A 12118-nucleotide genomic window follows, 5' to 3' on the forward strand; every position below is an offset into this window, starting at 1 on the left:
TACAGACCTCTTTTGTTCCAGTTCCTTAATGAGGCTACTAATGAAGAGGGGTGAAACTGAAGAAACAGGAAAAGACTAATGGGGAACCATTGTGTCCACAGGCAATGAGGGACGAGCCGGAATGGCAGCTATCATTGTGAGGCCAGAGTGTGAGTTCAGCGGGAAGAAGCTGTTTGACCACGTTGTGAAAGACCTACCGGGCTACGCTCGCCCGCTCTTCATCAGACTACAGGTCAGGAGACTGTGAGATATGTTGTCATGGTGATGGTCAAGTGGAGGCTATTTCCAACTGGGTTACTGACCTGTATAAACACAGCAACAGATAGTTACTCAACAAGTGTTACTGCTCTGACATTGTGGTAGTGCTGCCCCCTGCTGGCTACATTTAAACACTACAGCACTGGTCCAGTAGAGGTCAATGTCCAGAGGGAAAATGAAAGATTATTTTTTACATTTTAGTCATTTAGCAGACGCTCTTATCCAGAGCGACTTACAATAAGTACATTTGTCTGAAGTTAAACTTTAAATGATTCCAATTGTGTTTTGTGTCAAATTTGAGTATCATTTTAAACATCCACCAAAATGTTAACCCCAATATAGTATATCATCAATAAGTATGATAAAACACACAATGTATAAGATCATGGTAAATAATAATAGATGATTCCTAACTAATGTGATTGTGTGTGTTTCCTAGGAGTCCATGGAGATGACAGGAACGTTCAAGCAGCAGAAGTTCAACCTGGTGGAGAATGGCTTCAACCCCTCCACCATCTCTGACCCCCTCTACTTCCTGGACTACACCGAGAAGAACTACATTTCCCTAACAGACTCTCTCTACGACAGCATCCTGGCTGGCCAATGCAAGCTATAACCAGGCCAACGCAAGCTATAACCAGCCGCCAGACGTACCTAGCGAACCCACACGACGCCGGGTCGGCCTGGCGGGACAGCCACATAATAGGGCTGTCATGCAGAGAGGCAACCGACGATTGGGTTCCGCTTGTTTGTTCTGTTTTATATTTGATGATGGGAACCAAGAACAAGAACCGAGAACAAGAACAAGAACCGAGAACCCTCCAAATCAGATCCTCCTTGAATAATGTACGAGGTTGTCTTGTATGAGTGGCGGGCATCAGGGGTTAATAATGAATTAGCAGGTCAAGTTGGCATTGTTAGCCTGGCTGGAATACCAAGAGATCCGATGCCCTCGTCGGGGGAGGGGGGGTTGGGGAGGGGGTGGGGGAGGGGGAGGGGGTGTGGGCACTGGGGGGACAGGGCTGAGTGATTCAGCCTAATCTGATTTGAGCACCTCTTCAGGTTCTTGGGAGGCGTGTTCAGTTCCCCTCCTGTGTCTCTAGCCCTATTGTCAAGCTGCTTGGATCAAAGATGGCCAGACTGATCCTGGCCCAGTCAACCATGACAATCAGCTGTTCCACTGTCACTCTCTCTCTCTCTCTCTCTGCCTGTCACTCTCTCTGGCTCTCTCCATTATAACCTTAGCTGAAGAGTGTCTCCCCTTGATCCTCATCCTCATAACACAGAGGTGGGATTTAGTAGTGATCACCAAATGTCTGCTACCGACCGATTACACGAATAAATCTAGGTATAAACTTTAATGTCTGAAGATATCTCCGTATGCTTGAAGTAGATGATGAAACCACCTTAACCGATCAACCGTGAGCATGCTTTGCTTAACGTAGTGGTAACTCTGGGTTTGAATGAATAATTGAGACTGATTAATGAAACCAAAGTAGAAGACGTACTTTATGAAGTATGGCTGTTAGCCAGGAGTCCTCCAGTAACAGACGAGAGATTGATTCACGCTACAAGCTAATTAAATCTTAATTCTCAATGTTAAGAGGCCTTCATTAACCATTTATATAAGGCTCACAAAGATGCTTCACAAGTAATTGATAAACAAATCTTGTACAAAATAAAGTTGGACAGGAGACTATGGCTCATTAGTCAAAATCCCAGACACCAGGACGTGTTATAACACATTTATATACCTTGAAGCATCTAGGTCAGGCCTTATAAGAGGTTTGTGAACATGTGTAGGTCTTTGTAAAGATACCTGAGAGAGTCCTCTGGCACAGCAGGTAGAGGTTAGGGGCCCAGTTCATTACTGTATAACATGTTCACAGTTCATTACTGTATAACATGTTCACAGTTCATTACTGTATAAACATGTCTTCATTCCACAGTTCACAGTCTAGCAGCGGAGGCTGGGGGAGGTAGAGACATGTGTTTGATACCATTCCTCATTCTGTTCCATACATTACAATGAGCCTGTCCTCCGATTTCTACCTCCACCAGCCTCCACTGTAGTCTAGCTGTTCCTACCTTGGGGTGAGTCCCAATATTCTAAACAGGCTTCCTCTCGTCCTCTCCTTCATCTGCACTGATCTAAAGACAGGACAGGCCAAAGCTATGTGGTGGCCACTTGTTCAGCTTTCCCAGATCAGTGCAGATGGAGGGAAGGAGACAAGGAGAGGAGACCAGGAGAGGAAGCCATGTTAGACTATTGAGACGCAGCCTTTTTCTTACTTTGACACTAAGTAAATATGTTTACTGTGCCAGCTGACAGCTGAAGAGGTCTCAGGGTCAGAGAGACATTTAGGGATGGATTCAATCAAACTCGCATTGCTGTATTAATGCCATATCATACAGTACTAATTTACCACGTTACACCTTATAGTTCCTGACTGAACTAAAATTAGTTTATTCAATTAGATACTGTATAGACCATTAGAATTAGAACAAATGAATAGTATAAACCTGTCTAATGCAGGTTTGAATGAATCCAACCATCATTGTGCTCAACATGGGGGCTGATGATAAGAGTTGTGTAAATGTATATAAAGATTGTTAATTTTTACAGTTATTTTGAGCTATGTTTTGGTAAATTGTGTTTTTGGTGAATTGAGAAGAATATAATTTACAATGTGAGAATTGTTGACATCACTGTGAATACCATGTCATTATGACTAGTCGAGCTAGGATTGTAATATATTTTCCAGACATTATATTTTCTCAGTAACATAAGCACAACAAATCATAGTAATTAAGTTATTTTTGCTCAGTGTTTGAAAACCATAAACAGAAAGCAAAGGAGCAATGATTTATGATAACATAACTAATATGTTCTACTTTCCATCACCTTTTGGACAGTCAGGTGTTTATTTCTCACATTCTTTGATTTATATAAGATGTTTAGTATTTGTTAAAATGTTGTTCAACTGAATTTCTGTTTATTAGCATTTCATTTGATTGTTTTTAATCTGGGGGAGTATGTGATTGTGTTGGATATGTTGACATAATTTCAAATGCAGATTACAGAGGTGTATGGACCATCATTTTCAACTCACCCCATAGAGACTTACAGCCATCATTGCCTTTACCTGAAACCCTTCTTTCTAAAATGGAAAATCATTGCAGTACATTCTCCATCACCAGCTTTTACATTAAATTTGACATTAAATTTGACATTACATTTACATTACATTTTACATTACATTTAAATGTACAGACCTATGATCCCCAACAGCTATTGGAGATTATAGGTCACAACAGTATAATGGCAAAAGTAGGTGGTCTGACCAGGGTTGGTTTAACATCATTGTTATTTTCTCAATGATGTATTGAACTCATGAATGGAAAAAATTATCATGGAAAACAATAGTCAATGTTCAGTTCTTAAATGTAGCCTCAGTTCACCTCTTACCTTGAGTGAATTAGAGTTGGACTCGACCCCAGCCCTAGTTCTGACATGGTGACTATGATGTTGTAAAAGCTATTCCAACTCAGGGTTTGAATTACAGGGGTGTTTGGAGGGCCCCCAAAACAAATCAAGGTACACCTATAACAACTGAAATATCAATATGAAAATATTCCAAATGATCTACATTGGCATAGGGAACCCCCAAGGGGCATAAGGCACCTCCAAGGGTCAAGTGTAGTTGGAACCCTGTCCCAACTGTTGATGTATAGAAGCCATTCTGTCCCACTTGTTGCATGGTCTCCCAGGTTACTGTAACTGTATGCACTGTGTGCACTGGGAGTTCCTGGCATGCTGCTGTCACCCTGGTCTAACCCTGGTTCAACCCTGGTCTAACCCTGGTTCAGCCCTGGTTCAACCCTGGTCTAACCCTGGTTCACCCTTGTTCACCCTGGTTTAGCCTGGTTTAGGCCTGGTTGAACCCTGGTTCAACCCTGGTCTAACCCTGGTTCAGCCCTGGTTCAACCTTGAGTGGTCCAACTACAGGTTGTATGTGTGTGTGTTAATATGTTCTTATCATCATCATTGTTAAAGCCTTCATTAACAGTGTTAGATTACGTTGTCTAACCCACACTGGGGAAGGTCAGTGCTATTGTGAACACAACACGACACGGAAGAATCATTAAATGATACAAGTGATGAGAACGTGGATGAGTCATGTTTTTATGCTACGACTTAATTCAATCTAATATTCTTCAGTAGTGCAGACAATGACCGACAAGAAGCCCTCTCCTCTGCTACACAGACTGACTGGGTTATGAATGAACAAACCTTTATTGCTCTTGAAGGGAAACTGCTTTTGATCAGTAAGAGTGCCTTGGTACTGTGGAACTGTCACAGGTACTAAGCAGGTTGGAATCACAGAACTAGAATTAAAATCATTGTCATTCTATGGTTGTAATGTGTGTTCATTGTTCTAATTCTAGAACCAGGGGTGATACACTGATAGGCAGGCAGGGCCCAGGGGAGGCTGGTGGAGGTAGAAATGTTTGATAGAACTCCTCATTCAATTCCATGCATGACAACAAGGCCCTTCTCCGATTCCTACCTCCACCATGGATGGTATAGGAAACTCTGTCAGATGACAGACTCACTGCCCTGTATCACACAGACGTCTCCACAGGTCACACACAACGTCGGCTTACTGGACATGGATTGATAAACAGATACCATGTGATGATTTGAGAGGAAACGTTTTCAGAGCTCAAATCAATAGTCGTCACTGTATTCTAAAACCAGTATTGTATGACTATATAGCTGTAAAATTGTGAACAAATAGACAACTAATTATATTAATGATCAAATTAAAGGATTTCTGAAAAATAATATCTCAGATATTTCTAATCTATTTACAATAAACCCTGGCCACTTTTTTTCTTTCTATTTTTATTACACGTTTGCCTGTGAAGAACGATGCCAAATGCAATCTGATGCTAAAAGTCTTGCTTCACTGAAACAATCAAAGTGTTTCAGTCGGGTAATTGACTGTAAATAATAGATGACCAGGTCCAGGCTGAGAGTTATTTTAGAGGAACTACTCCCGCGGTGAGATCAATTCCAGAACGTTGCAGATAGAAATTTAACATGATAGAGTCAGTACCTGCCCTTTTCTCTGCACGATTGAGCGGCATATCTATTCTATAATCCACATTTTTACGTGGGCGTTCTGTAACGTTGCGCCAGCGTGAGTAGGACCACGTTCCTCCGGCGTCTATCACACCATTCAACAGCAGACAGACATCATGGCGGATGGCAACAATGTCCCTGTTTTGTTTTCGTTTTCTGCCTTCTCTCGCCCGTCCTCCGTGCCTGTCGGTTCGGGACAAGAAGTTCTCATTCAGAAGTTTCTGTCGATTTACGGACATGAGGTCGACGTCCATCGTAAATCTATGATTCAACTGTACTCCGACGAGTGGCGACAGTACATTGATTTGCCGAAAGGATTTTCCATAGCAGAGAAATGCAAGCTGAGACTGGTGACCCTACAAACAGACGTAAGATCACAACGTTTTTCCCTCTCAAACATTGTATCCAATCTCGTTATACGTGATATTTTTTTACGTAACGTCTGCTATTAATGAGTTACATTGAGACTACTGTGATAAAATCATGCACAGTTAGCTAACATATTGAACTGACACTTGTAGCCTCCAGTAAAGCTTGCAAGTAGTGTGTACAATGTGGTACGTCAATGAAACTAACATGCAGGATCAAGAGAAACGGCAACTTGCTCTAATTCAGTTTATTCACACACCATGAAAATGATGTTGCAACGTCATCCCGCTGTAAAGGGAAATACTTTTTTTTTTGTTTAAATTTTTACTTGCCAACTTATTATTTAAATAACGAATGTATACAACATTTATGCTTAACATTTGAACTACGTTTGCTCTTTTAGTTTGAACAGACCCAGAATGTAACCAGCACTTTTTAGCATGTTTCTCATGCCAAGTATGTTTGAACGGCCCTTATCTCATGTTTATTATGTCATGCCACAGGAAATACATATTCTTAGATAATCATGTCTTTATGGTAAGCTAAAAACACTACATTAGTGCCTTAAAATGGCGTTTAACGGCTTAAAATGACATCTGTTAGCATTTAGACCATCAAAGCCTGTTTTGTAATTTTTAGTCATCTTATAAAATGGGAAACGTAATCCTTGGTCGGCTTAGTGACCTCTGACAGCTGTGCTAGTGACAGCAGAACCACAGCAGAACCCTCAGGGGAACCTCTGGCTCTAGAACACCAATAGAACACACAGTGGAACCTCTGGCTGTTCCGGAACACCAGTGGAACCTTCAGCACCGTAGAATTGGAATGAGCAGATTTATATAGAATCCTGTTAATAGCTTTCCATTCTTATCCAGATCCAGGCACAGTGTGGTGAGAACTGGGAATGGGTTGACAGGTTCTGGAGTCTGATGTTAGGTGTGTGTTGTGTGATGTGAAGTCTCCGTGGCTTGTATGCCTGTGATGGGGATGGGTGAGGATATACCGAGATATCGAAAAGAGATTAAATGAAATGTCCAACAAACACAGGATTGAGCAGGATAAGGGTTGGGATTATGACAATGTCGCTGACTCTTATTTCTTGTGAGTGTTAAGCCGTAATCCACAATCCAGATAGAAAACTGACAAACCAACAACTTTCCATGCTAGAATTCAATTGTTGCAGGTAGCAGATTTCACTTAATCAGGTGATCGATCAAGTGTGAGGCTTCTATATGAATCAAACCCAGCTCTGGAAGGACAATGCTAACAAAACCTGCTAATCTGCAACTATGTAACCGCTATTAGGCACGTTCCAGGTCGACACTGCAGTCGCCTGACAAATCTCTGGATGCTCTAGTGGTCCTCTGTGGCTCAGTTGGTAGAGCATGGCGCTAACAACGCTTAGGTTGTGGGTTTGATTCCCGCTAGGACCATATATACTGAAATGTATGCACTCACTGCAATATAAGTCGCTTTGGATAAAAGCGTCAGTTTTGGCATATCTCAGACACCAGGATGATTGTTTTTGGATACCTGGATAATTATGATTATTTCAGCTAACTGCATCATAACCATCTGATGTGTGTGCTCAGGTCACCACGCTGGGGAACCTATCCCCCGCCACCACCGTCTTCTTCTGCTGCGACATGCAAGAGAGGTTCCGTCCCGCCATCAAGTACTTCGGTGACATCATCAGTGTGGGACAGAGGCTGGTAAGATGTTTCCCTTTTACTCGAATGAACTCTCACTCTTATGAACAACAGACGAAAAACATTGTGTAATATGATAACAATATTGTACAACAATGATTTATATAACAACGTTGTACAGCTCCCAATGGAAACTGTATGTGTGTCCAATGTCTACACTCCTTTCCACGTAGGGTTTAACTGTGTGTTGTGTGTTGAAGGTTTCATGTCTGTTCTCCAACTGTCTAGTACAGGTCCACACACATCATTAGCTAAGCCGTATCTGCTTTAGTTCACCCCCCCCCCCCCCCACCCATAACCTGGTCTGTTCCAGGTCTTCTGAGAATAACTGTCCATCCATCACATCTGGTGTTTGACAGGACGTCCAGCAGTGTTTAGAGAGAGAGAGGTCATTCGTCCTGGTTTATAAACACAATAAGACCTCTCGGCCTTGTCCCAACAGTTCCGTCCTCCCCTCCTTGACGTTATCACTTATCCAATGTGATGGGATTGGTCAAGGCAGGCTTTCCACTGCTGTGCTTTCACCAGTGAAGTCATGTCAGATCAGTGATGTCTTCCAAGGCCGGGAGGAAGGACGGATGCATGAAGAGAATTCAAACAGGGCCCTGGTCGTTGTCATGGTTGTGGTCATGTTCAGGTCACGGTCAGAGTCTGGTGTTTTTTCTAAGTAGAAGGTTGTGGTTCATGTTAGAATGAACTCATCATTCACCTCTGTCTTTCTCACTCTTCTTCTCTCCTTCTCACACCTGCATTTGTTTTGCAATTTCCGTTAACCTATTTGTACATCTCTCCCTCCCCCCCTAGCTCCAGGGGGCTTGTATCCTAGGTATCCCGGTGGTGGTCTCGGAGCAGTACCCTAAGGGTCTGGGCAGCACCGTACAGGAGCTGGACCTGAGCAGTGCCAAGCTGGTCTTCCCCAAGACCCGGTTCTCCATGGTTCTACCCGAGACGGAGGCGGTCCTGGCTGAGCTGCCTGCGGTCCGTAGCGTGGTGCTGTTCGGGGTGGAGGTGAGGACTCGGACGCTCGCATTCTCTCTATCAAGCCTTTCAATCCCTCTGTGTATTTTTGAGTCAAATCTTTTTCGACAGATCTTGAAAATGATGTGTTACTGCCACCTAGTGGTGTAGTTAGTGTCGTGCAGTACTCCTACTGTCCTGTAGAAACTAGTTTTATGACTGCATCGGTTGTTTAGCTGTTGACTATACTTCTCTCCCCCCCCCCCTCCCTCCAGACCCATGTGTGTATCCAGCAGACAGCCCTGGACCTGCTGGGGCGGGGCTACGAGGTCCACATCGTGGCTGACTCCACCTCCTCTCGCAGCATGATGGACAGGATGTTTGCCCTGGAGGTACAGTAGAGGTCCTGAAAGCATACTCATCATAGACCAGCAGATTTCACAGCAGCTCGGCAGAAACCGGTCACATTCCACCCTTGCTACCATAGAACACTTACCTGAACTTTCTGTCCTCTCTCTCCCTCTCTTTCTATCCCCCCTCTCTCCAGCGCCTGGCCCGTGCAGGGGTCATCGTCACCACCAGTGAGTCCGTCCTCCTCCAGCTCGTAGCGGATAAAGAACACCCCAAGTTTAAGGAGATCCAGAACCTCATCAAGGCCAGCGCCCCAGAATCTGGCCTGCTCTCCAAAATCTAGACAGAATCTGGCCTGCTCTCAAAAGTCTAAACAGAATCTGGCCTGCTCTCCCAAGTCTTGACAGAATCTGGCCTGCTCTCAAAAGTCTAGACAGAATCTGGCCTGCTCTCCAGTCTTGACAGAAACTGGCCTGCTCTCCAAAGTCTAGACAGTCTGGACCATACCACCATACTAGTGCTGTGTCCCATTCCTTCATAAGTACACACTTCAGGACAAGGGTGGAGCATTGGAACACAGCAGTAGTAGTAGCTGGTACAATGGAAGTGGTAGAGTCATCCCAAAAGCACAAACTGTACATCAAATACACCAGGGGAGGCTGGTGGAGGAAGAAATCGGAGGACGGGCTCGTTGTAATGCATGGAACTGATACCATTCCTTGTTCCATTCCATGCATTACAGTGAACCTGTCCTCCGATTCCTGCCTCCACTAGCCTCCCCTGAAGCCCACCCCTGGTACTGTCAAGTATCTGCTCCAGGTTTGGAGAGGAGGAGGAGGTAGAGGCAGAGGTCTGCTGTGTAAACTGGAGCTGAATTAGCTTGTTCATCTCAGTCCAGGGGTTCCTTCAAACTAAGACATGCACATTGAAGAGATATCATATCGACTAGCTAGCATTTAGACATATTACCACAAGAATGAAAACAACACATCTGTATAAATAATAAATGTTTGTTGATTTGATCCATTGAGTCCAGCCTTATGGAGTTGGTTGAGATGACCCTGCAAACACAGGTCCTGTCAGACCAGCCCTGGGTATCGTTGCTACACTAAGATCTAAGGTCATAGTCTGAAAGCTAAGTTATGGTACCACCAAGATTATTTATGCCCCAAGCTTTTTAGAATGTCTGTGCTGTGTTATACAGTATGTATAAGCTCTTTTGAACTATATTTAAAGGGGCAATCTGGGATTGGTGTTCATATGTGTGAGTTTGAGGGTGTTGATGTTGTAAACATTGATATACAAGATCTGTTACCTATTCTTCACTGTCCCCTGCCCAGTGGTGTCAGAGTGGTCAGTGATGTGGCATGCTCCTGCCTATCCCCCTCATATGATGTTCTTCAGGGTCATGTGTTCATATGAGCCTGTTATTGTTAGAAAGAGGAATGGACAGTGTGTTTGAACTACCTCTTGTATTCCTGACCCTTTATGAAGGTCCTAGACCCTACAAGACACATGTTAACCAGGTTCATATACCTAGCAGCAGCAGCAGCAGCAGTAGCAGTAGCATTATAGAAGGATACGCCCTGAGTTAAAGGTTAAAATCTTGCCTGTCAAACTAACATGGTGTGTATGTGTCTATATATGTGTGTGTGTGTGTGAGAGAACCTGTCTACTGTGCTGGTTATGCTTCTGTTTTAAGGGAAACGTTATATCCGGTGCCTCTATAACAATTGTATCAACTGATTCCTGTATCCATGATTGTCTGACAGCTCTTGAATGTACCCCCGTTGCTGTGACCGTCTAGATGTGCACTATGGAAACACTGTTGCGTATTTAAACACCTTGTTTTTGTATCAGCTCTGATGATTAAATGTGGATATGCACTACATGTGTGGACTGTCAGTGTGTACTGTCTTTTAATCTGTCTCATGAATCCATCTTCTGTTTCTGAAACATCAAACATATTGACAACATATTCAGTTGCTTGTTGATATGTGGTCTATACCCACCACAAACCCTGTGAATATAGTCTGTGTATATCATGCAGTATGTATGAGATTTTTTTGGACCTTATTTAAAGGGCAGTCTGGGATTGGTACATCCATTTTGGATGTTCAAAATTCATGATATATGGCCATTGATTCTTGAAGAATGTGACATTAAAATGCCTCTAGAGCTTAGTTCATCAGTCTTACCACCCCAGAAGAAAATATAAACTTTGTAGTTCTCTTACAGTTTGACTTATATTGTGACTCCCATACACAGTTGATAGCTGTAACTGTAAGTATTTCCTTGTTTATAAGTAGTTGAACACTGTGTTGACAGCTAAACATCTCTAAACCATGTGCTGGAGCCTATCCAAATGAAGAACCTCCCTTCCTCTGAATGCATGGTATTCAGAAACAGACAGTTTGACTTGAGCGGTGACTCCCAAACACAGATGCAGAGGAGGCTGGTGGAGGTAGAAACCGGAGGACAGGCTCCTTGTAATGCATGGAATGGAATGAGGAACGGTATCAAACATAACCCATAATCACTGCCTTCCAGACACCATCCAAATCCGATATTATTCTTGGGAACAATTGGGAGCATCGTAAAGCTAATGTCTCGCCCAGGCTAGCTGTAATTTATCACTGTCATTCTATTTACTGTGGCCTGGGCAGAGTGGCGATCACGTGTCGTTGACTTTTAGTTAACCGTCGGAGCACGAGTGGTTTAGCATGGATACTGAAGTTGTGACATATGAATGTCGGTTGATTTATCATGGTAGGATCGGCCTGAGTTGGCATGCCGCTGAGTGAATGTCACTTTCCGGTGTTGTCCAGGTGAGGGCGCCAGTGTCACATTGGAGGATTCAGAATACAGCCCAAGCCACCTTGGCCTGCTGTTTCCCCTATTGAATTGAATAGAATCTTGCCCTTTTTAACCCTTACGTAGTTCTGTCTGAAGGCAAAACAAACAGAGGGTTGAGTGTGTGGTTTCTGTAACTGTTAGTAACGGTCACTGTTTGTGGTTCCAGGTGGAAGGGTGAGAACATGGCAACGACAGAGGTGACGGAGACACTGGGACTGCTGGACTTTATACGGGAGGCCAATGTCTATGGGGTGGAGATTCCAGGTACTGTGTGTGTGTGTATGTGTGTGTGTGAGAGAGAGAGAGAGCTAAGGGGTTTGTTACTGTGGCAACGTGTCTGTAGTTTTATCTAGGGGTTTGTTAATGTGTCTTGGGATTGTTAGAAGATAGTATGCAGGTGATTTTCCCTAATACACCTTACAATGACTTGTTTTATTCAAATATTTGATATTTCACTTTTGATTTACTT

General features: G+C 43.4%; 2 protein-coding genes across 2 annotated transcripts in view; both read left to right on the forward strand.

Moving 5' to 3' along the window:
• Positions 1-993, forward strand: part of slc27a6 (solute carrier family 27 member 6) — a 20182-nt gene extending 19189 nt beyond the window's left edge. The window contains exons 9-10 of the mRNA XM_083669759.1: positions 102-232; positions 698-993. Coding sequence (XP_083525885.1) covers positions 102-232; positions 698-874 — 308 coding nt within the window. The 3' untranslated portion in view covers positions 875-993. The remainder of the gene's footprint in view (positions 1-101; positions 233-697) is intronic.
• A 4528-nt stretch (positions 994-5521) lies between these two features.
• On the forward strand, positions 5522-10682 carry isoc1 (isochorismatase domain containing 1). Its single transcript, XM_083669418.1, has 5 exons — positions 5522-5775; positions 7369-7488; positions 8290-8493; positions 8718-8834; positions 8990-10682. Exons 1-5 carry the CDS (start codon positions 5524-5526, stop codon positions 9134-9136), a joined length of 840 nt encoding a protein of 279 aa, XP_083525544.1. The 5' UTR covers positions 5522-5523; the 3' UTR covers positions 9137-10682.
• The last annotated feature ends 1436 nt before the right edge of the window (positions 10683-12118 follow it).

Source organism: Argentina silus (genome assembly GCF_951799395.1).
Source record: "Argentina silus genome assembly, chromosome: 5".
Taxonomy (NCBI): Eukaryota; Metazoa; Chordata; class Actinopteri; order Argentiniformes; family Argentinidae; genus Argentina; species Argentina silus.